Source organism: Petaurus breviceps, unplaced genomic scaffold (genome assembly GCF_028583685.1).
Source record: "Petaurus breviceps papuanus isolate PSGF00001 unplaced genomic scaffold, PetGlider_PUasm1.0 90731, whole genome shotgun sequence".
Lineage (NCBI taxonomy): Eukaryota > Metazoa > Chordata > Mammalia > Diprotodontia > Petauridae > Petaurus > Petaurus breviceps.
The window spans coordinates 313,111-339,418 of NW_027187325.1; the positions used below are offsets into that span (position 1 = coordinate 313,111).

The 26,308-nt window shown below is 34.4% G+C and overlaps 1 protein-coding gene across 2 annotated transcripts in view; it reads left to right on the forward strand.

The window, feature by feature from the left end:
• The window catches only part of MAP3K2 (mitogen-activated protein kinase kinase kinase 2), a 98,624-nt gene that overhangs the window by 53,544 nt on the left and 18,772 nt on the right, over positions 1-26,308 (forward strand). For both annotated transcript variants that reach the window (XM_069066857.1, XM_069066856.1), the window contains exons 4-14: positions 185-225; positions 1,922-2,021; positions 8,400-8,513; positions 10,319-10,409; positions 14,111-14,241; positions 14,808-14,887; positions 20,364-20,431; positions 21,423-21,515; positions 22,184-22,387; positions 25,436-25,584; positions 25,999-26,130. In XM_069066857.1, the coding sequence (XP_068922958.1) occupies positions 185-225; positions 1,922-2,021; positions 8,400-8,513; positions 10,319-10,409; positions 14,111-14,241; positions 14,808-14,887; positions 20,364-20,431; positions 21,423-21,515; positions 22,184-22,387; positions 25,436-25,584; positions 25,999-26,130 (1,203 nt within the window). The remainder of the gene's footprint in view (positions 1-184; positions 226-1,921; positions 2,022-8,399; positions 8,514-10,318; positions 10,410-14,110; positions 14,242-14,807; positions 14,888-20,363; positions 20,432-21,422; positions 21,516-22,183; positions 22,388-25,435; positions 25,585-25,998; positions 26,131-26,308) is intronic.

The window sequence follows — 26,308 nt, forward strand, 5'->3', positions numbered from 1 at the left end:
CTAGTACAAAAAGAAAGAAGATAATGTTAAAAATTTTTAGTGTTGTAAAACTAATGATGTATTATTTTATATATGTTCATTTTTATCTAAGGAAAAATTAGAATTCTAATCAGAAATCATAGCTAATTTCTAGTTATCTTGTAATGGTTTCCATATATGTCTATGATTTGTCTTTTCATTATAGAATGATGTTCGAGTCAAATTTGAACATCGGGGTGAAAAAAGGTAAAGTAGAAAAAGATAAGCCACTTTTATGTGTTTCTTTTTCTTATTTAATGGTTTAAACACATCTTTTAGGTGCCTCATTGAAGCCATTAATGATTTGTGGTTGTTGTTTAATTGTTATCAGTTGTGTCTGATGAATGTAGAGTCATGGCATAAAGTTGAAAATGTAATACTCTTATAACTTGTAGATAAAGTGTAGAACAGATATTTAAAACCCAGTCTCTTGAAATTTAAGCTCCAAATGATGTGTCTGTTTAAAGATGGATATTCATTTATTAATTTTCCTCTAATTTGATCAATATGTTATTTCTATTTTAGAATAGTCAAAAAATGTTAGGTAAACTCCACTGAGATGAAAAGATTAAAACAATTGTGTTTTGCATTATTAATTCCTGTTTTATGATTCCAAATGTAAAAAAACAAACCACTTAGTATCCTGTCTTTATATGAATCTTTTCAGTATAGTATTTGAAGACCATTAGTCATTCAATAACTTGGGGTAGTTAGATACTAAATAGATATTAGGAAGCATACATCCCAACAGCTTATAAACTGAGAATTGTTTTCCATCAGATCAGAACCAGATTCAAATCTTTTTGGTCCTAAAGGTTCTTTAAAATGAATTATTAAAACAATCTCTGTTAAATTTACTTTATTATTTTTTTAAAGAAAAGAAAGCAGATAGCTTTTCTTAGTGTTTTTCTTTGGGTCATAAATTTGACATTTCAGAAGTGAGGAAAGTACCAAAATTATAGCATATTATATAGAATTTTGAAGCTGAGAGTTTCTTTTATTCTTACTGGGGAAAAAAAGTGTTTTATTGCTCTGCTTGCTAATTAAAGTAAGAAAATACAGTGTTAATCTTCTAAAATAGAATACTAATGTAGAGTTTATCATTCGAATTTTTTTCACATGTTGAATAATTCAAGAGATGTGAGTAAAAAAATACCATGTTAGTTCAATCCAATATACTTAAATAGTATCCGTTTTTGAAAGACAGTTGGCACAGTGAGGTTACCAAAAACATTCTGGGGCCTTATTTTTTTCTTCAGAGGGAATTCAACTCATAAATTGGTTTGAACTGTACTTTTTGTATGCTCAAAAAGTTTTTACTGAAAATCATCATTACCCCTACTCAGTTGAAAATTCTGTCACTATTTTTCAATAGTTGTATATTTTTACACTGCTTTTTAATGCACACCTATCAATTTGTATGCTTGTCAGACAAGAAAATATTGAGAGCAAGGTACATTTTCATTGAGGAAATATGGATAAACTATAACTAATTTGAACTCCTAGTTTGTTTAAGCCAGTTGAATGTTTGCATATAGATTCTCTGAATTTTAAATCTATTAAGTCATTTTTGGTTAGGGCGGGAGATGGCACCCATACTTATGATTTCATAGGGGGTGATGAGCTACTTGATATGAGAACCACCTCCACCAGTATATATCAATTGATAATTCACCTGCAACTTAGCCTAGGTTACCTGGGGCACTAAAAGGTTAAATGACTTCCCTGTGGGCACACATCCACACAGCTAATCAGAGGAAGGTCTTGATCTTGGTTTTCCTGATTTCAAGGCCAGCACTATGTAACACTTGCTCTCTTTTAACCAGTATGCAACAATTATTGCAAGAGTAGATATATTTGTCTTATAAGACCAACAAAATCTTGTCAATTTATATCTTTACAGAATCCTTCAGTTTCCCAGACCACTTAGATTAGAAGAGCTGAGTTCTAAAGCCAAAATTGCTTTTGGACAGTCTATGGATCTGCATTATACCAATAATGAGGTAACATGAAGAATTTCTGTTTTCTATATTTAATATTCATGGTAAACAGTTGATAAATGTTGAATAAATAATTGAAAATTTTATACTCTTAATCTGAATGAGAGAGCATTTCAGTCTTTGCTTCTTAGTATTCAAAGAAGATAGTGTATGCTAGAGGCATAAGTAACCAAAATTAAACTTTGTACATTTTTTCTGCTTATATTTTAGTTTCTTTATGTGTTTTGCCAAGATTGGCAATACCTGCAATGAAAATTATGTAATAAGAAACCTTACAGAACAACAATAAATTTTATATATTTATTAGAAATTTTCCCTTTCTTTCTTATGTCACAAGCCTCCAATCTTTCCAGCTGAAGTTCTCATTCAGCTTCAGTAATAATAATATATTAGTCAGTGGAATTTATATAGATAAATATTTCTGTCTCTATATCTCACAACTAAAACTTTCAGATCTTATTCTTAGCTTTGGTTGAGATGTTATTTGATTATTGTGTCCAGTTTCTCAGTTTGGACTTTAGATAATCAGAGGAGGAAGTCAGTCAATAAACATTTTTAAGTACCTACTATTTGCCAGGCATTCTGATAAGCACTGGGGGATACAAAGGAAGGTAAAATACAGTCCCAGTTCTCAAGGAGCTCCCAGACAAATGGCAGAGAAAACACTCAAACAATTTTGTACAAGCAAGACATATACAGGATCAATAGGAAATGGTCAACAGAGGGAAGCCATTAAAATTAAGGGGGATTATAAAAGATTTCCTGTATAAAGTGAGATTTCGACTAGGACTTGAAGGAAGTTCCAGAAATAGGAGATAACAAGGAGAAAATTCCTGGAGTAGAGAAAGTTTCTTTTCTTGTGCAAGAACATCTAAGAGACTAATGTCATTGGATTGCAGAATACATGGGGGACTGTAAAGTGTAAGAAGATTATAAAAGTAAAAGTAGAATGGGGCAGACTATACAGGGCTTAGAATGCCAAATAGAAAATTTTATATTTGGTCTTAGAAGTGATGAGTTGCCACTAGATTTCTTGAATAAGGGGATGACATAATCAGATCCACACTTTGAAGTGGTGAGTCATTTGTGGCAGGGAGACCAACTAGCAGGTTATTGCACTAGTCCAGGCAGGAGGTAATGAAGGTGGTAGCAGCTGCAGAGAAAAGAAGGGGACAACATGTCACTAAGATAAAAATCTACTAGACTTGACAATAGATTGGATTTGGGGAATGAGAGAGAGTGAGAAATTGAGAATCACACCTAGGTTGTGACTGGGAGGGTGTTGGTGCCCTCAAATAGTGATAGAGAATTTGGGAAGAGTTTAGGGAAGGGAGTACAATCATGAGTTGTTTGGGACATGTTGAGTTTAAGATGTCTGTGGGTCATCCCATTCAAGATGTCCATTGGGCAGTTGGAGACACAGATCTGAAGGGTAGGGCTGATAACAGGGGATTATTGGATCCATGGATGCTAATCAGATTTCTAAATGAAGAAGTATAGAAGAAGTAGAGAGCCCACAGCAGAGCCCTGTCCTAGAACATGGAAGCTTAATCAGTAGCACATTACTTCTTATCCTGTGTGATTCTTTTCCTTGTCTTTCTCCAAATCATCCGTAGAGGATCTTTTCCATAGTACTAGAACATTACTCTCATCCTTTTAATATTTCATGGCTACCAATACTACCCTAAGGTTATGCACTTGATGTCTGTCTACATGACCAGCCAGTCCTTTTTTCCATACTTATGTATCTTTTGCACCACTTCTGGTTATATAAGTTACCTTTGTTGATGTTCTGCAGCCTGATTACATCCATCAAACCATGCTTCTTTTCATATATACTGGCTTCATTGCTTTGATTCTTCTAAAGTTGTCATTTTCATGTTTAACAGTCATATACTATTATTGAAATAAAATTGTTATAAAAGATGGGCTTTTGTGATGAGGAATAATCAGGGATCCTTGCAACAGCTGTGTATCTTCCCAGTCTCCAAGATATAGATAGAGATAGCTATCTGTCTAACTAACTGTAGATCTCTCTCTCTCTTTATTTGTGTATGTATGCCAGTGATGCAAACCAATGAACAATGAATATTATAGGGTCTTGTATTCTTTACGGCTCTCAAGTCAGTTATATGACTGTCAGGATATGTTCTGCTGTTAGAAGATTGTCTCCTAAAGCATACTTGTTCTCTTTTCATATTTTCATCAAGGATATACTTGATACATTCACAGGCCAGTATCACAAAGATTTTATAGGGATAAGAAAGTAAGCATATATGTTGCTAGTTGTTAATGTTTTCTTAGTTGCCTTATTTGAGGTAATAATACTATCTGATTTTTTTTCTACTCTTGAGAATTTTCTCCTTTGAGATATATTAAGAATTATTCTTTGTTTAAATTATTTCCTCTAGCATAAATTTCCTTTATATGGTTCATTATGTTTAGCCACTGTGATTATATATTGAAACATGACCTAAGAATCTAAAATTTTTATGTTTCACCATAAATAAAACCTTCTAGGAAACATTTCTTTATTAAACTACATGTAGCGGAAAGCAATAATATTAATGATATTGTTAGCCAAGGATATCATGATATATTATACATATGTGATCTGTACATACTGTTGGTCTGTATTAGAAATATAATATATAGACTTCTGTGTCTCTGGTGTAAAAAATGAGTCAAGATTATTTTCTTCCATCATATTAAGATGAATCTTGTTCCTTTAGGATAAATGGATAATTGTGTAAGAGACTTCCCACAGCATCCTTATATTGGTATGGCACTCTAAAGTTTATGAAGCACTTTCCTCACACCACCTGTGGGAAGTGCAAATATTATCATGCCCATCTTATAAATAATAAACTAAGACTGAGAAGTAAAGTAACCTGACCAAGGCCCTACAGTTTGGAAGTGCCTGAGGCAGGATTCAAACCCAGTCATCTGATTCCATGTTCAACACCTACTTTTACTATTCCATTCTGCCTCTCCTAAAGCTCGCACATATACCAATTAAAATTCATCTTTTGAATATGAATTTTTAAATTTCTTTTTGAATAATGGTATTATCTGCCACTGTAATAACTCTTTCACGCAAGAAAATGAGATTCATATGTTATGACTTGTAGTATCTTCCTTAATTTTTAAATGCTTACAGTCTATCCATTTAATAACCCCTTATATATTTTTGCTAGAGATTAATATCAAATTCATCAATATGTGGCTTCTAGAATCTGATTCAAGATACCTACTCCATAAAAACCAGGACATTTTCTGCCTATTGTTTATGATTTATCAAATACCGTTGACAGTGTATTTTAAATTATATTGTAAAATTCTTTTAGTACGTTGGGATTTAATTTACTTGGGCCTGAATACACAGACTCGTTTAAAGTTGATAGTGCTCTTTTAACATTTTTGTTCCAGTTTTTCCAGTTTCTCCTTGATGAAGAAAATAGAAACCATAGCATCTGAATTGTTTCTGACTTTTCTGTTATCTGGCAGCACATGTTTTTTCCAAACCTAGGGCCTATTCTTTCTTTTTTCTTGCCTCAAAGCTAGCCTTTTGTTTTTTATCAGACTTGGCTCTTTCTGGACTTTTGCTTTCCTGATACTATTCTTTCAGGTTTCTTCCATTAAATAGATTAAAGCTGTGTACATATAGAGACTGGTAAGTAATTTAGTTCTGGCAGTCGGTGGTTTTTTAGTTTACTTGTTGATTAGAACAGTGATACTGAGATCATATTTTGTTCTGTTATTAGTATCATAGGACCAGAGCTATAAAGAGTCTCTAGATTTTATGTAGTCCAAACCCAGTTTTCATTTTACAGTTGAGTAAACTGAGGCCTAAAACAGTTGAAGTGATTTGCCCAAAGTCACACAAGTAGGTAGTGGGAAAGTTAGAATTCAAACCAAGACCATCTGATTAAATCCAGTGTAACCTGGACCACCTAATGCCTGATTTCTCCCAGCCATTAGTGTCCTCCTCACTAAATATCTTCTGCTTAACCTCATGTTTATTTTGTATTTACTCTGTATGTATGTGTATATATATGTGTGTGTATACACACACACACACACATATATATACACATGCATACACACATAGTTTCTCATAATAGATTATAAGTTCCTTGAGAGGGTTGATCACTGTTTTTCTTTGTGTCCCTAGTACATAACACAGTGCCTGATTATAATAGGCACTTACTAAGTACTACTCTTTTAATGATTGTCACAAAAACATTTCATTAATCAGGAGGGAAGTTGGGTAAGAGTATTTATAGTTCTTGAAAATCATCATCCCTACTGGAAGAGTAACTTAATCACATGCCCTAATGTTACAGATTAGTAGTATTCTAGTGTATGAAGGACTGAATTTTTGTAGATCTGATTCTTTTGTTAATAAAACCTAGCTTTCTTATTTGGAGCTGCCTGTTTTAGCTAAAATAAGTAAACTTTAAATAACAGACTTTAAAAGAAACTTTGAACTTTAAAATAAAGTAAATGGAAGGAAACTTGAATTTATCCTGAACTAAAACAGCCAGTTATCCCATTTTAATACTATGATGAAATAGTAGAGACTAATAGATAGTAATAAAAATAACCATAAGGCATAGCAATATCCAGAAATGTCTTCTGAGCCAATACATTTTTAATAATTAAACTATTGACTAAATTCAGTAGTTTTACTGTTAAATTTATTTCATTATATTATTTTAAATTAGAAATTCCTACAAATACATTAGGAATATATCAGCATTAAAAAATTTTAAATATCCCTTTTAGTAGATAGCCTTATTTAAACTTTTTCATAGACAATAGAACAGAAAAACTTTTTCTTTTTTGAACTGTTCTTATTTTTACTAGGTAAAGACAAGAAAGACTCTGCCCTTTAAAACTAGATTCCATTTGCTGTATGCTTACACTTAGCTTCCTATCCAAAAAGAATTTTTATTTTTGATCACTCCTTTTCTATACTAATATAACAGAGAAAAGCCTGTTTTCATGAATGAGATTGAGATGTTCTCAACAAGCAGGAAAGAAAAATATTCTAAGGTCTAGGAGACCTTAGAATACAGAAGGTAGGTTTTTTTTTTTTAAACCAACCCTGCCACATCAGAAGTATGGGCGTTTATCCAAACCACTACTTCAGGAACCTTTCCAGAATTGTCAGATATTCAAGTCAGCAAACTAGTCATTTCAACTAGTGTTTAGTTACTATACTTTAGGCTAGCGTTGTTTTGTGTTTTTTTTTTCCTAAGAGCAACAGTATGTTAGAGACATAAACAAATCTATTGTAAATAACTTTTTGGAAGAAGTTGATAACTCATACTTCTTCCTTGGAGGCTGCATGGTTTGGAGTCAGATGACCTGGTCTCAAATCTGACCTGGCTTACCACCTATGCAACCTTGAATAAGTTATTTAACCTCCATGGGCCTCAGTTTCCTCATTGGTAAAATAAGAGGATTAAACTAGATGACCTCTAACCTCTTTAGACCTTCAGCTCTAAATATGTGGTTCTATAATTCTAATAAGACATTAAAAAAAAAAGCTGCAGGACGGCCAGGTAGCACAGCGAGTAAGAGCATCGGCCCCAGAGTCGGGATGACCTGGGATCGAATTCAGGCTCAGACACTTAGCACCCACCTAGAAACACCTGGCCATGTAACCTTGAGCAAGTTACTTAACCCAAATTGTTTTAAAAAAAAAAGCTGCACAAAATATTTACCATTTTTTGAAGCATTTTCCTATGTTTAAAATGTCATCAAAGCATTAGGATTAAAAACCAAAACAAACAACAGAACTAATAAATATCTGCATAAAATACTACTCCAATTTGGAAGAAAAATCATGAAAATATTCCAATTAGGAAGTTCATATTCATTCTGTCTATAACTAAATAGTTATAGTCTTTCTTAGATAAAAATTAAAGTGTGGAGGAAAATTGTAAGTATAATCAATTATAAAAATGTAATATTGTACAAAAATATCTCCAGATGGCTAATTTTAACTGCATTCTGCCAGAATTTAAAGTAAGTACTAACCCAGATTACCCTGGTATCTATTTCATCATACTTACACGATTAATTTTGGGAAGTTGGGTAGAAATATCAGAAGTATCTGGATTTTTCATTTTATTTTTATCTTCCTAAGTATCTACACTGTATGGCAAAAAATTTACTTTAAAAGGATTATTTCATACATTGTACTTGTATCCCTAGTGCCTAGCACCTAGTAAATGTTTAATAAATTATTAATGATTAATTGAAGGCATAACAATTTGAACTGTGACTTGTCCTAACAATCAGATGGATTAACCTGCCAGTGTAGAAGCTTCATCTATTCCTAATTGAAACATCTCTTTAAAACTTGTCTAGCTGGTGATTCCATTAACTACACAGGATGACTTGGACAAAGCTGTAGAACTCTTAGATCGCAGCATTCACATGAAGAGTCTCAAGATACTTCTTGTAGCACATGGTCATATACAGGTATGTATTTGTATACTTTATTCAACAATCAGTTTCAATAAAGTTCTGCCCAAGTACTATAACTAGTGGTCACATCTGTAATATAATTGAATGTAAATTTGCTGTTAGTGTGATTCTTATGATTACGTATGTCTACATATGTCCCAATTCTTAAAGAACATAGGAAAAATTAAGGACAAGAGTAAGCTATTTTAGGCATGAGCCTTTTTTTTCTGATGGTATTTAAAAAGCAGGTAACATGAAATAAGATTTGAAAGATTTGGTGAGGCATGTATAGAGGCTTAAGGATGTTCCAGATTGAGACTACATGAGTACATTGAAGAAGAAATATGATTTAGTGGAAAGATATAGATATCTGGATTTGGAGTCAGAGGAGTAGAGTTTAAGTTCCTATTCTCTTGCTTGCTAACTCTGTGAACTTGCACAAATTTTTTGAGGCCCAGTTCCCTTACCTATGAAATGGGAATAATACTAGTTGTGCTAATTTACCTCACTGGTTTATTGTATCCGTGAAATGAGATAAGATATGTAAAATGCCTTATAAATTATAAAATGCTATATTAATTTAAGCTATATAAATGTTAATATTTATAATTAAATAATTGAAGGATCAAACAGTGGTGGTACTTACACATCCATTTATTTTAGATCTATAGTCATGGATTTTTGTGGCCAAAAATTTCATTACCTAGTGAACAGTCTCTTAGTAATGATTATTATCCTATTAATTGTAGGAAGACCATTATCTAGGAGCATATGGAAAATCTTCTTTAGTCATAAAATATTTATTAAGTACCTACAATGTACCAGGCACTGTGCTAATTAGATAGAAAATCAAGAAATAGGCTCTGCTTTCAAGAAGCTCCCCATCTAATGGAGGACACAACATGTAAACAACGATGTACAAACCAGCTATTGACCAGAAAAGTCAGAAATAATCAAAAGAAGGAAGGCGGGGGCTGCTACGTGGTGCAGTGAGCAAAGCGCCGGCCCCGGAGTCAGGAGGACCCGAGTTTGGTTCTAGCCTCAGACACTTAACACCCACACAAAAAAAACTAGCTGTGTAACCTCAGGCAAGTTACTTAACCCCAGCTGCCCTCCAAAAAAGGCAAAAAAAAAAAGAAGAAAAAGGAAGGCACTAGAATTAAGGGGGATCTGGAAAGGCTTCCTATACAAGGTAGGATTTTAGATGGAGTTTGGGGGAAGCCAGGAAACAGAGATACAGAGGGGGTGCATTCCAAGCATAAGAGACAACCAGTGAAAATGCCTAGAGTAGGGAAGTGGAGTTTGTTGTGCAAGGAACTGCAAGGAGACCAGTGTCACTAGATTGAAGAGTGTGTGAGATTCTGTAAAGTGTATGAAGACTGGGGGAGGAGACATGAAGGACTTTAAGAGCCAAACAGAGGATTTTATATTTGATCTTGGAGATGATAGGGTTAGATAGAAGAAAAACAAAAAGCCTTCATTTAGAATTTCTATAAACAGAGTTGACTCTACAGACCCCCCTTTTTTGATCCTCAGAGGACAGTATTCATATAGCTTACTTTCATAAAGTGAATTTAATAGTCATGTATGATATTTTATTGTGTAGTTTCAGTGACAATATGGAATAAAGCTATTATACTCTGTATCTGCATAGACAAGAAAGCAAATAATTTACCATGAATAGATTGCCACTCTCAGCAAAAAATAAAAAAGTTCTTAGAATAACAAAAAGTGGGTTATATTTGGAGGGAAATAAATAAGTCCCCTTTGAAGGAATAATATAGGAAAGTTTCATTTCTTTTTCTTTTTTCAATTATTAGGCTGCCAACTTGGAGCCTTTGCCATCACTGGAAGATTTGGATAATACAGTATTTAGAGTAACAGAGATTAAAAAACGACTTCCTATATTAGGTAAGGACTCCCATTTATTGAATACAGAAATAGAGGTAGTTTCTGGGGATTTTTTTCTGGGCTTTCAGGTAAGTATCATCCAAAATCATCATTGCTAAACAGAAATCTGCTTCTTGTTTCTGTCACCTTAGTAACCTTCCTGTGTGCAGTAGTTCTTCAAGAATGTATTTTAGCCAACAATAACAAAAAACTTGAATCCTGTGTAATTATAATAACCAATCAGCCCTGACCCAAAGAAGAGATGAGAAAATGTATCTCTCTCCCTTTTTAGCAACTGTAGGTTTGTGATGTTTCGTAGATTGTCAAGATTCTATTAATGTGTTGGTTAGTTTTCGGGATGCCTTTTTTTCCTTCCTTCATTTTTATTTGTTATAAGGCTTAATCTCCAGAGGATGGGGGAAGAGAGGATATGTACAGAAAATTGACATTTTTATTGTTGTTGTTGTTGTTCAGTCATTTTCATTTGTGTCCAATTCTTCGTGACCCATGTGGGGTCATTTCATTCTTGGCAAAGATGCTGAAGTGGTTTACCATTTCCTTTTCCAAGTCATTTTACTAATGAGGAAACTGAAGTTACATGACTTTAGAGTCACGCAAGGGTCTTTCAAGTATTACAAGATTAGTAATCACCAACGTTAATGTTTTATTTTTTCTAGCATAGTTTCTTCATACTTGGCAAAATCTCAAAATTAATACGATCATGAAGAGGTTTTACTTATACAAAAAAATTAATAACCGTAATTTTAAGATATTTAAATTAACAAATGAACTTAATTCTCTATTTTTTAATTACCTACTTTTTTTTTCAGTTTGTGTTAAGAACAAAATAAAAATTGCTAACGATTTCCAGGTTATTATTTATTTCTAGTCTACTAGAATTCAGTGCTTTTGCTTCTTGTTTGCACTAATACATGCCAACTGAATATCAGTAGGAAGAAATATTATTTCTTTCTACTGCAAAAGTAACTAAATCTTATAAATAGGTAGTAGACAGTTTTGTGCATCGATAATTATAAAAGAGAATGGAGAAATTTCAAGAACTTAGTGCTGATTAATATTGATGATGATGATGAAAATAATAATTTGCATTTATATGACACTTGAAGGCTTGCAGAGTACTTTATATTTATCTCATCTCATTTATCACATTTATTTTTATCTCATGAATTTTGAGTGGTGATTTAGAATGGAATTGATGATATTGTACTACCAGAAATATTGTGATAAGTAGCAGTAATATTTGTGGGGCATCAACATGTGAACTGTTACACAAAGTACAAAAATTGTCTTAACTCCTGACTTAAGACAGTTTTGAAAAAGAGTTTAATGGAGAAAGAAAAATAAAATTATGGGTAAGTGTGGATTACACAGCTACTAAGGATAGTGTAAAAGAACTCATAATGTGAGACTTGGAAAAGGGAACAGAGACCAATGGGAGAAGAAGAGGGGATGTGCTGAAATCAGAGTTCTAGCAAGAAGTAGTCACTAAGGGGGTGGCCGGGTGGCCAGTGAGCAGAGCGCCAGCCCTGCAGCCGAGAGGACTCGAATTTGGATCCGGCCTCAGCTGCTTAACACTTACTAGCCGTGTGACCGTGGGCAAATTACTTAGCCCCAATTACCCTCCAAAAAGGAAAAGAAAAAAGTAATCACTAAAGAATAACAAGGAAAATTACAAGAATAAGGTTTTAGGAATAGTAGCAAAGGATTAAATTGTGCTGTGAGCTATGAGTAGCTATTGCTTTATAATTGATAGGCAGTTTTTGACTTGCTTTTGTATTCCGTAGCACCAAGCATATTACAGCCCCTGTCATTACTGCTGGTTGATTAAGGATTGATAACACTGTTACTTAGTAGCATTTGTGGGCACGTGTCCATTGCATTTTTTGTTTGTTTAGAAAGGGTTAAAAATGTAAAACGCAAAAGGAACAGAAAAAATAATCATTGATGATAATTTTTACACAAATATATCTTGATCTAATATTCAGTCATTAGAATCACAAGATGCAGCATGGTTTATAGTGAAAGGATTGGGATTCAAGTTTTGCTTCTTACATATGTTGACTTTGTTACTCTGGGCAGGTCACTTAATCTTCCACTCTCCAAGGCAACTCAGTTGCTGATCTGTATTATTAGAGGGAGTTTCCTTACTGGGAGTTCCCTACACAGATAAAGTAACAGGTCTCAACCAAACAAACCAAAGTTGATTCAGGAGATATGGGCCCAGATTCCAAGATTCCAAGATTTTAATGATTTAAATGATTTTATTCCACTACCTCCTGAATGAGAGGTGATGTATTTCAGATGCAGATCAACATACAGTTGTGAACGTGGATAATGCATGACCATGGGAGAAAATAAATTCTTTCTATTTAAAAAATTGGAGTCATGAAGAGTCAGATATGACTGAATAACAATAAAATTTTTTAAATAAAGTAAAAACTATCTAGTTCTGACCTACATTTCTAGCACCATTTTATACTGCTTCCCTTCACAAACTCAGTTTTAGGCAAACTAGACTACACACATTCCCAGACTTAATACTCTGTCTCCTTCTTGCTCCTGTGCATTTACATTTAATTCCCCATTGCTGAAATGCACTTCCTTCTCATTGCTGCTTCTTGGAATTCCTGGCTTTGTTCAAGGTTAATATCTCATGCAATCTCTTCCATGAAACCTTTCCTGATACCCCAAGTCAATAGTGTTCTCCCCATCTCAGTTTTCCTTGTATTATACAGATATGTATTCAGGTTATATATCCCAGATCTCTTTGAGTTAAGCTACTGTTTTGGTTTTATCATTCTACCTTCAGTGCCTTGAATAATGCTTTAGATGTTCAAATCATTTAAGCCTGATCTTTTTTAAAGAAATCCCCAGAAGTAATTATATATTTTAGGATTTACCATATTTCAGCTCTCAGCTTTGTAAATTCAGAAAAGATGTGGTAAGGATTTGGTTAATTGATTCATAGAAAGTGAAACTCAGAATAGACGGATTTATAAACCAAGATGTCAGTTTAATTCATAATGGGAAATATATCTAGGATAAAGGCTTATTCTGGTCATCTATCCTTCCTCATAGCTGGGCCTCTCAAGAAATCATATTACAGATCAGAGGGTTGGGGTTTTTTTTGTTTTGTTAAATAATTATAGCAAGGAGAGCTACATTTTTCAGGAACATTTTTAAAAAATAAATTTCGATATCACTTGTTTCTTACACTACCAACGTTTCCTAATGTTATCCTTCTGTTTGTCCTCCCCACTTCCCTGGCACTTTTTAAATCACGGCTTCTTAAACTTTTTTTGTGTCATAGATCTCTGTGACAGTTTGCTGAAGCTTATGAACTCCTCAGGCTAATGTCTTTAAATGTATAACAGAAAATAAAGCATTGCAAAGGAAAATAATTATTGAAATGTAGTTATAAACTTTTTGTTACATAAAACAAGTTCACAGATCCCCAAGTTAAGAGCCACTGCTACTCTATAGAAACCCAAATGTTGATAATTTTGTCATTGATTGATATTAATAATTAATGTTTTGTCATTGACTGATAACTTGAAATATTTAAGAATCTATTAGCATAAGTTAAAGTATTCAAGCTCTGGTTCAAAAATCTTTGTTCAGATAGAAAATAGAATATAAATAAATTTATTTACTGATACTTATATGTTCTGTATTTTAATGACTTTTTTTTCAATTTAAAGGTCCTACTACTAGAGATAGAAATTCACCTCCCCCCGGTTACATTCCAGATGAACTACATCAGGTTGCTAGAAATGGGTCATTTACTAGTATCAACAGTGAAGGAGAGTTTATTCCAGAAAGCATGGACCAAGTAAGTAAATTAATTGTATAATTGGGGATGGGGGGGCTGTCAAGATCACTTATCCTTTATAAACAAAAGTTTTGCCAGGTACCTGATATGTATCTTATTTTGACTCCTACTATATAATCTAATAACTTTCTTCTCTAGTAGGTTGAATAGCAAAAAATACAGAACAGCTCCTGTTGTTTGCTAAGTTGGGACTAGTGTTTTGTTTGTATTCACAGTATGTGCAGGTGTTTATTTTTGTGTACAAAAATCTAGCTTATTGGTATTTTTCATCTAAAAAAATTATACCTGCTAATTCAAAGATTATCAGTAGTTTTTTATGTGTTCCAAAGAGAAAAAGGGAAAGGTTAATAACGTGGTTATAGTTTTCAGCTGTAACTCTGTGACGTAGGAATTTGAGGGCTATAAAAATTTTATTAGTATTTTAAACATACTGCCATTTTGAGGTATTAAAAGACCATAATTCTCTTTATGGAAGCAGAAAGGTAGTGCCTTACCTGGAGAAACTAATTTTAAACTTAACATCAAGAAACTTCTCCTTCAACATTATCATGATATTCCATTTCTAGATGTTGGATCCACTCTCATTGAGCAGTCCTGAAAATTCTGGCTCAGGAAGCTGTCCATCACTTGATAGCCCTCTGGATGGGTAAGGCCCAATCTATGATAGATTTTCAGAAAGACATGGGTGGCAGCGAAGGTCAATAAAAATACTATATTCTTAAGCTAAACTTTAGCAAGTCACTTATATCCTTTGGGTCATCATCTTTAAAAAATATTGGACCTCCATATCAAATATTCCTTTCACTAAAGTTCTATGAATACTTAGGTACCCCTTACTTGCCCAAATAAATGTGTTTAAAACAACTTAAACTGAGAATTGAAGCAGATTTATGTTTCAGTTTTTATATACTATTTTTTTTTCTATTTTAAAAATATATAGGATTTTTACTCTGCCTGCCTCCAAAAACTCTTCGAAGTTGCATATAAAATTAACACTTAAAAATGGAACAATAAAAGAAACAAAAACTAGTTAAAAGGATCAGAGAAGCAATGTTGCCGATCAACAAAGGGGCATAGACTACCTTGATATCTAGCACTGAATTTAGCTTTGAGTTTCCTGGAAGCTGAGACAAAGAGGAAAACCCAAAAGTTCATCTAGAGAGACAGACTTTTGCAGGCACTGAATTCAGTACAAAATACAACACACAAAAGTCTGGAAAAATTTCAAAGCAATCTGGCAGAAATTAGGTTTAGATCAGTACTTCACACCATCTACCAGTATAAGCTCCAGCTTGTTTTCTGAACTAGATATAAAAGGTCACACCAAGCATAGTCAGTAGTATGAAGGATGATTGATGGTAGGAGTGAATAAGACCAAGAAGACTTGGTGGGAATTATAGTAGTCCAGGCAGGTGATGGGTAGATTTCTAGGGGATATAAAGTAAACAGGACCAAGGACAGAATTTTGGGGAAAATCCACATTAAAGTATCAGGAAGAGGATGAGGAAGCATAGAGGAGTGGAGAAGGGAAAAGGAAATCAGTAAAGTGATGTTTCTGAAGCAAGGTGGGGAGGGGGAGAATCTACTAGTAAAGGGTAGTGGTGAATGGTAATGAAGAGTGAAAATAGGCCATTAGATTAGTAATTAGGAGGTCAGACTAGTTTTAGCAGAGCAGGGGGAGCAAAAGTGAGATTGTAAGGAGAGAGTATAAGGAGGATATGAGGAAGCAGAAGCATCGAATGTGGAAAATGATTTTAAGTTACTCCACAGTGAAGGGGAACAGAGAACGGGAACGTTAACTTTAGGCAGATAACTCCTAAACCTTTATATACAACTCTAACCTTTTGTTAACACTCCAGTTCCATGTCACCAGCTGCCTGCTAGACATCTATACCTAAATGTCACATAGGTATCTCAAACTAAGTTTTCTAAAACTAACCCTTCCCCTCCTCCATATTACCTTAATTTATTTTGATGGCACCACCATCTTCCCAGGCACCCAGGTTTTTAGCCTCGGAGTTGTCCAAGGCTCTTCCTTCTCCTTCTCTTTCACACCTTCTAATCATTTGCTAAGTCCTGTCAGGTTTACTTAATCAAATCTTTCTCATTGCCCCCACCCTAATTTAGGCTTTTAGGATAATATCCTAATTGGTCCCCCTTGTTCCATTATCGTCCCTTTCCAGTTAGCATTTTACACACTTACAAAATAATCTCCTTGATGTGCAAGTCTGCCCATCTCCCCTCCTTAGAAACCTTCAGTGGCTTACTGTTTGCTTCCAGGATAAAAATACAGACTCCTCAACCTGGCATGTAAACCCCCCACAGTCTGACTCCAACCTGCATCTTTATCCTTACTTCATATTACTCGTTCATTTGCTTTACATTCCATCCAGATTTACTATTAGTGCCAGAATTCAGCATTCCATCTTCCACCTCGGCATTTATAGATACTCTCCCACTTATTGAAATGCATTCCCTTTTCACTGTTGCCTTTCTGAATCTGTCATCTTTTAACACTCAGATCAACTACCACCTGCTCCATGAAGCCTGTCCTAATCCTCCTTCCCTTCACCAGTTGTTAGTACTGTCTTTCTCCTCAAATTACCTTGTATTTATTTCTCACTCGTGTATCTGTATGTATGAGTATATGTTATATTATCTTAGCAGAATCTAAACCGATTGAGAGTAGTAATGGTTATTTTTGTCTTTGTCTCTTCAGTATAATAATTGAAGCCCAGGCAGTGAGTGAAATTTTTTAAGTTATCACATACAGGGAAAGAAGAGAAGGGAAACAGGCAGAACCTTTTATAATGGTAATGTGCCTTGAATAATAATAATTTTAAAGACTTAGGAAGAAAAGATGCCATCTAAGGCTATAGAGAATTAGAAGTTAGAGAATTAGGAGCAAAGCCAGAGTAGTATGATGTCTAGGAAGCCTAGGGAAGGGAGGATATTCAGGGAGAAATGGCGTGCTAAATGTCAGATGTTGCAAAGAGGTCAAAGGGGCCAACCACTGAAAGTTACATTTTATGTAGCAAATTAGGAAATGATTGTCGTATTTTGAGAAATTCAGTACAGTGGGTAGGGACAGATGCCAGGACACAAGCAATTGAGGTGGGACAAAAGCATCTTTAAATCACACTCTGTACCCTCATGATAGTATCTATAACCAAGTATAGATGATATGACAAGTACAAATATATAGTACTTCAGTGGAACTATGATCTCATCTCTGTGTACTTCATGGGGACAGATTGTAACCATCCACACTTTCTTAGCTTGTTATTCTTGTCCATGCCCTCACATTACTCTTCTAAAGAAGACATGAAACTCATGAGACCTTTCTTTCTTTAAAATTTTTTTTTTGCTTTTTTTTTTGGAGGGGGGAAGGTAGGGCATTTAGGGTTAAGTGGCTTGCCCAAGGTCACACAGCTAGTTTTGTATTAAGTGTCTGAGGCCGGATTTGAACTCAGGTCCTCCTGAGTCCAAGGCCAATGCTGTCTACACTGCACCACCTAACCACCCTCTTTAAATCTTTTAACATATTGTTTATATTAGAGCAGTAGTTGGGCTCTCTCTCTGTGTTATACCTTTTTTTTCCCAATGTTGCCTTTCTTTTTCTGGGTATAGACTCTTTTCCTTTTATTTGTACTTCCTGTTTCCTGTCTCACAGAATTTTTCAAATTTAAAATCAAAATAATATATGATCATTAAAATAAACAAGGTAAAAGCTTTTAGCAATTATCCAACAGCTGAGGAGACGGAGTAGGATTTCTTTTTTTTTTTTTTTTTGCTTTTTGGAGGGCAATTGGGGTTAAGTAACTTGCCCAGGGTTACATGGCTAGTTTTTGTGTGTGGGTGTTAAGTGTCTGAGGCCGAACCGAACTCGGGTCCTCCTGAGTTTGGGGCCAGCACTTTACTCGCTGCACCACCTAGCCGCCTCCAGAGTAGGATTTCTTCTATATCTTTGAGGAGAGAAGATTGTAATTGTCTAGTTTGCAGGTTAAGGACTTCAGGAAGAGAGCCCTTCAGTTGGTGCCAAGATTTTGGCAGCAAACCAGAGACTTGCCCTTTATATACGTGAGAAAGGAGAGACAAACTATCCAGTCGTCACATGGTTCTCCTTATCTTTGAGACAGCTTTAGGCAATAATAGCAGGTGCCAAAATACAGCACTCTCAAAATTATAAATATTTTTATTTGTTTAAGTGTCTCTTACCTGCTAAATCCATTGGTCATTCTTAGTCCTCATACAAATTGACTGCTCTGCAGCTTTTGATGTTACCAGCTATCATTTCTTTCCTGCACTTCTATGAAGCTATTCTACCCTGATTATCCTTTTACCTGTTTGTAAACTCCTTTGATGACCTTAAATATGAGTGTCCCACAGGACTCTGCCCTGATCTTCTCGACACTCTCTTGGTGATTTTATCAGCTTCCATGAATTCAGTTGACTTTATGTAAATGACTCCTAAAATTATATATTCAGTCATAAACCCCCTGACTTCCAGTCACATATTGCTAACTTCCTGTTAGGCATGTGTCTCTCCCTGGATGCCCTGCTGACATCTCAAACTCATCTAAACTTACTACTCCAGTCATTCTAGTTACCAATATTTGCCACCTTGGTTTCATTTTTGACTCTTTCCTTTCCATTGCTCTTTCTTTTTTCTTTTGCCTAAACCCAGTTGCCATAGTCAGTTTCCACATCTTGTGGATTTTACTTCTTATAGCATCTCTTGCATCAGTTAATCAGTAGATATTTCATACATTCATCCTCTTCTCTCTACATATTGCTATTACTCTAATATGGTCCTTAATCACCTCCCTCCTATACTATTTATATTGACTTTTTAATTGATCATCTTCCAGCTTTTTGACTTTGTAATCTGTCCTTCCACAGCTTCCAGAATAATCTTTGAGGCATTTTTGATCATCTTCTTTCCCAGACTCAAAAACCTTGAATGATTCACCTTTGCCTAGAGTACAAAACACAAACCCTTTAGCCTAGCATTTAAGGCATTTTAGAATTTGACCCAAACCTGCATTTGTAGCCTTATTTCTTCCTGTTCTCCTACAGGAACTTTATGTTCCAGCCAAATTAGACCACTAGCTATTTCTCAGACATAATACTCCGTCTCTTGACTCCATGTATTCACACAGGCCATTTGCCTCCCCTGGATGTGCTTCTTCATCTCTAAATCTCTGATTTCTTTTCTTCCTTCAAGGCTCTGTTTAATTATTACCAATTAATTCTCTCCTTCCTCAGTTTTCATTCTACTATTCTTATTGGTGGATATGGTGAATTCTCCCAAAAGAATGTAAGCAAGTACCTTGAAGGCAAGAATTTATTCTTTTTTTTTTTCTTTTGTAGTCTCAGCATCTAGTTGAACTGCCTTGAATGTATATTTGGCGCTATATTAGAAATCCTTTGTAGCCCTGCTTAAAGGTTGCTTGATATGTGGACTTGGAAGTTTTAAAGTTAGGTTAAATATATTTGCCTTCCATAGAATATATCTTTATAAAATGGCCGATTTTTTTTGGACAGAGGAGAAGCCAGTTGCTGCTGAGATCTTTGCTTCAAGTGTTTCCTCTCTTGGTTTCACAGAAGTAATTCTACTACAGTTTACAAGAATGGAGAGTAATAATATTTGGGGAAATCTACAGTCCCTTGAACTTCCTGAAAATTTGTGAAAGCAGTGTGTTGAGATCTGTCATAACTGTAGTGTCAGATCATGATACATACTTAATTTTCAGGTACCCAAGTACATGGAATCCGTGGTTGTTGTATATAACTGGTTTGATAAATGTAAGGCACAACTTTGCCTTTTTTTCCTTATATAATGCTAAATAGCTCAATTAACTGATTTTTTTTTCACCTTTCATTGTCTTGATAGACAAAGCCTTTGCCTCTAAACTACCTTGCAATATTAGGGTACTTCTTTATGCCACACCCCAATGTGTTGTCTCATACACAGAAAGTTTATGAGTGGAATTTCAGGGGCAGTTCCAAAAATTTTAATATATTGGATTCCAGTATTGCTCATTAAAATTTATGTTTGCCATTACTAATTTTTCTGTTAAATTTTTTGTGTATTACATATTATATTTTTATATTTATAGTGACAGTTATCCCAAAACTCGAATGCCAAGAGCACAGAGTTATCCAGATAATCATCAGGAATTTACAGGTTAGTTTATGTGATTCCAGATTTTGTTTGTTTATTTGTTTGTTTGTTTTTTGCTTTTTTTTTTTTTTTTGGAAGGGCAATTGGGGTTAAGTAACTTGTCCAAGGTCACATGACTGGGAAGTGTTAAGTGTCTGAGGCTAAATTTGAACTCAGGTCCTCCTGACTCCAGGGCTGGTGCTCTATTCACCGTGCCACCTAGCCACCCCGTATGATTCCAGATAGTAACATTTATTTTACTTTATATTTAAGCTGGCTTTTTTATTTAAGTGGGAAAATATTAAGGAAAATTTTTAAATTTGCAAGATGATTTTTTTTTTCAGTGTAGAACAGTTTATATAAAGTACAATCTGTTTTAAGTCATGTCTACCTATGAAATTTATCCAAACTTAATGGGAGAGAGGACTATTGAAAGATATGCATAGAAAATAGGAAGAAGGGGCGGCCAGGTAGCACAGCAAGTAAGAGCACCGGCTCCAGTGTTGAGAAGACCTGGAGATCGAATCCCGGGCTCAGACACTTAGCACCCACCCAGAAACACCTGGCCGTGTAACCTTGAGCAAGTTACTTAACCCCAATTGCTTAGGGGCGGCCAGGTGGCTCAGCGAGTAAGAGCACCGGCTCCAGTGTTGGGATGACCTGGAGATCGAATCCCGGGCTCAGACACTCAGCACCCACACCCAGAAATAACTGGCCGTGTAACCTTGAGCAAGTTACTTAACCCCGATTGCTTAAAAATAAAAAAAAAAAATAGGAAGAAGACTTCCTGAAGTATGTTTTGGACTACCTCTTTAATATCTAGATTGTGTTATATATACATGTATATGTATGTGCATAACTATCTAAAAAATGTCTAAGCTAAATTGATGCAGTGTAGACAATTGTGTTATTTTGTAAGGTAAAAATAACATTCTGTTAAGTGTGGGGTTTTCAGGTTTTTTTTTTTTTTAAAGACTACTGTGCGTTATTACCAGTGTTTTGCTTTTTCTCTCAGACTATGATAATCCTATCTTTGAGAAATTTGGAAAAGGTGGTACTTATCCAAGAAGATATCATGTATCATATCACCATCCAGACTATAATGATGGTAAGTTTCTTGCATTTTGAATTCAGAATCTATAGTAAAATTCTACTTTTAATGCTGCTAGAAATGCTGTTTTTCCAAAATGAAAACTAAATTCTTAAGGAACATTTTAGTAAGCTTTTCTTTCATTTTAAAATTGAGATTTTTATCCAGATTCATTGCTAATAATTATTCAAATGAGATAGTGTTTTTCCAGATGACTCGCTAGTTTCTTGTTTTTCATAAAAAAATTTTTTTTACCAATTAACATTGGTCTCTAGGCATTTGGTTTTGTAACTTTCCTGAGAAGTATATGACATTGGCTAATAATTTAACATGAAATCTACATAACAATATCTTCATAACAAAAGCCATTCTTTACCTCACAATGGCATTTGGTTTCTGTTGTCTGTCCACTTCTCTCATCCATTTCTGCTTCTACCTATTCTCTTCCCTGGTTTTCTTATTTTTGTTTCATAATGTTCTGTGTCACAGATATATAACCTTGAATTAATTCTTTGTTGAAAAGTATTATAATAAACCTAATAGAATGTAATTATATGGCTGCTAATAATGTTACCTGGTTTGTACATAGAAAAAACTTGTATTGTCCCTTGGACTACAGATTTTAAACGATTTACAATCTAGTGCCATTAATAAATTACAGTGTAATTTTTAAAATTATTTTATAGGTCGCAAGACTTTTCCAAGGGCCAGAAGGACTCAAGGGAACAGCTTCCGTTCTCCAGTCAGTTTCAGTCCTACTGATCGTTCACTAAGTACCAGTAGTGGAAGCAGCATCTTTACTCCAGAGTATGAGGATAGCCGAATGAGAAGGGGAAGTGATATAGAGAATCCCACTCTGACTGTAATGGACATAAGCCCACCCAGCCGTTGTAAGTAGTAGTAATTGGTACACTAAAATTTTTAGTAGAAACTTCAAGATTTTAAAGCTCGGAATGTCTTAGTAATAACTGTCATGAAACTGCTTCCCTCAAAACTGTATGTTCCTAACCTGAGGCTAAAGGATAGTCTCTTAGGATAGTGGAATATTGGAGCATCAGCATGGTGCCACTCCCATTTGGGAGTTTTCACTCTGCTGCTCTCTTATTTTCATGAGGAAAGTGTCACTGCAAATTGTGTAAAAAATTGATTTAAAAAATTTACTAAGATGATTTTTTTCATTGATCATTTATAAATATGTTGCCTTTTATTTCTTCCTAGTCTAACCATATAGTTGTAATTTTGGGGTCTTTCTAGTTAGTTTTTATTGGTATCTTTTGTTTTTATACATCACCATAATTTCTCCCACTATTTTTCCTCTCCCCTCCCAGAGAATCATCCCATATAATAATAATATTTTAAAATATTTTTTAAAAGAAAAAGAGGGGGGAAATAAGCATAACTGGTCAATATATCAAAAAAAAAGTCTGAAAGTATATACAATGTACAATACTTATGGACCTCCAACCTTTGCAGAGGGGTAGAGATAGAGTGTCTTCTCCTCTCTTTTTTTTTGAGCCATGCTTGTTCTTTATAATTTTGTAACATTGACTTTTGACTTTTTTATGATTATTCTTTCCATTTACATTTTTGCCATTATTGTGTATATTATAGTTTTCTTGACTTTGCTCAGCACTAGTTCATGTAGATCTCTTCATGCTTCTCTACATTTATCACATGCCTCATTTCTTAAGATAGAATTATATTCCATTTCATGTACCATGATTTGTTTCACCATTCCCCAGTAAATGGACATCTGCTTTGTTTTTAATTTTTTGCTAGCACAAAAACTGCTGCTATAAATATTTTGGTATATATGAAGACTTTTCTCTCATCAATAGCCTTCTTGGTGTATAAGGCTAGTAATGGAACCTCTGGGTCAGAAAGGTAGATGGATACTTTAGTCGTTTATTTGTATAATTCCAAATTGCTTTCCAAAATGGTTGCACTGATTCATTGTGTCACCAACAATGCACTGTGTGTGTTTCTACAACCTATCCAATATTGACTATTACTATCTTTTGTTATCTTTGCCAGTTTTCAAAATGTAAAGCCTCAAGGTTGTTTTTCTTTGCATTTCTCTTATTAATGATTTGTTGCATTCTTTTACATGGATATTAATAGTTTGCAGTTTTTCTTTTGAAAACTATTCATATCTTTTCATGGTTTATCTATTGGGGATGGCTTTTTGACCTTTTAAGTATCTTAGATATCACAACCTTATCAGAGAAATTTGATATAAAGATTTTTTTTTCCCCATTCAGCCACTTCCCTTCTCATCCTAGATACCTTAATTTTGTTTGTGGAGAAGCTCAATTATTATTCTTTATATATAACTTCAGCTCAGCTGCTGGCTATAACTCTGGCAGGGAGAATTTCCTTCTTCCAGGCCAAGTGCTATATCCATTTTTCCACCTAGCTCCCTCAGTGAGGTTCATTAGTGTGCCTACATGTAGGTTTTCTAAGCATCAGGTGCCATTATTATACATTTGAATTTCTTGTCCAAGAATCCAAATAGAAATTCGTAACTGGGTTTTATAGTGAAGGCTTAACCAATTTAATTCTCTATTTCTAATCTCCTGAGTTGTAAAGATATTCCTGCTAAATTTATCTTACAATGAAAAGAGTATGGCGTTTGACTCTATTGTGAATGTATTATGGAAGTCACTTAGCCTCCATTTCAAAGTGGTGATATGAATAGTTCAGATCATTGTTTTGTTGATGTAGTTTTGCTTAATAGGAAGATCTTTCCCATCCATTAATAGGCCCATGTGACCTACTTGAGTCACATGGAAGCCTGAGACACGTCAGTCTGTGGTGGGAGGAGCTTGCCAAACAGGTGGAGCAAGAAGGGGCAGAACTAGAAGAGAACTGGGAGGAAGTTGGTGAGAGTAGTTAGAGCTGAGGGAGAGAAAGGAATCAGGCAGAAAGTTGTGAATGTTGTTTGTGGAAAGGCAGGGGGAAGGATTGGAGATGGTGGTACCCTCTACAATGATATCGTGTATATATTTCTTTGTTGCTATGATGGATTTGGCTTTCTGGTTGAACAAATGTTTTGGTTCTGTTTTCCATGTGGAGAGTCTGTTATATCTTGTGATTCAAACCTGGGAATACATCGACATATTCATAGCAGCTACTGTGGATATCACATTGGTGAAATCATATAGTTTATTTTATTTCATTTGTATTTAAAGCTTAATACTTCAAAACCCTAAGATGTGAGTTCTTTCAAACTTATAAAGGAGGTGGGATTTTAAATTCTTTAAAGTACATTTTAGACTAGTATCTTAGGATCATAGATTCAGAACTAGAAGGGACCTCAGAAGCCGTAAAGTCCAAATGCCTCATTGGAGGCATTGGAGGTTTAGGTAGAAACTAAGACTGAAAGAGATTCATTGACTTTCCCAAGGCCACAAAGCAATTTTAAACTGAAGTGCTCCTTTTTCCAAGTCCAGCACAGGAATGTACTGACAATAGAAAAGATGAAGGGCTTTGTCTCTTAATTCATTTTGTCATTCATAGAAGTGTGGTACTTAAATATTATTTAGCACTTTAAAAATTCAGTTGATTTTTGGTTGCCTTTGGATTCTATGGTTAAAAGCTTAATGAGAACATTTGTTGCAGAACATATTTTCTTTAGTGATCTTGTGGCATTTCTTAAAGTGAACTCTAAGATTTCCAGCTCCTTTTTCTATTATTTTTCCTACTTTGGACATGCTAGCCTAAGAGCAACACTTTCCTAAAAAAGAAATAAAAGAGTACGTCTTTTGTTTTTAAAATTCTTCATAAATTCTCTGAAAGGTAGTAACTTAAGATATGCCCTTTAAAGCTTTTCTTGAATAGCTGAACATATTAATTTAACTTTAATGCCCTTATTCATTTGATTTCTCATTATTTATGTTGTTAACCGTACCCTACTAAGTAAAAGATCTATTTTTCAGCACCAAGAGCACCAACTAACTGGAGACTAGGCAAATTGCTTGGTCAGGGAGCCTTTGGCAGAGTATATTTATGTTATGATGTTGATACAGGAAGAGAGCTGGCTGTTAAACAAGTTCAGTTTGACCCTGATAGTCCAGAGACTAGCAAGGTAAGAATCATCATATAAACTGTAATTACATCAACACATTTTTAGTGAATTAAATGTAATATGCAGTGGTATTTTCTGATTTCTCTTAACATAAATTATTTCAATTCTCCATTGAAAGGTTTTGATATAAATAAATAGTATTCAATGATCATTCTAAAACTTTTATAATGTAAATTATCCTTTTCAGTGAAACAAATGAAAAATCTGAATCGGTATAGTTTTAACCAGTAATCAAGGATAAAGTTTCTGCCGTCAAAGGCATATTGTTTATGGGTGTTTTATAGTGTGTTATTTCTCAATGGATATTTTAAAGTAAACTCTGCATCATTTTGATCATCTAGTTTTGTGATGGCACATCTTTAGGCTATAATTGTTCTAAGCTTTTTATAAACTTTACTTTAAATTCTGTTTCAGGAAGTAAATGCACTTGAATGTGAAATTCAGTTGTTGAAAAACCTGCTGCATGAGCGAATTGTTCAGTATTATGGCTGCTTACGGGATCCCCAGGAAAGAACGCTTTCCATATTTATGGAATATATGCCAGGGGTAAGTTAGTAAATCTTGTAAGAAAATATTTGTTATTCAAGGTATGTCCTCAAAGAAAGAACACAGAAAAGTTTTTGAGCCAAAGTAATCCTTTTGTTAATAAATGGATATTCTAACAACAAAGAAAGACTAAGAGAATATGTAAGGTTAAAGGAAAAGTTAAATGAGTTACAGGAGG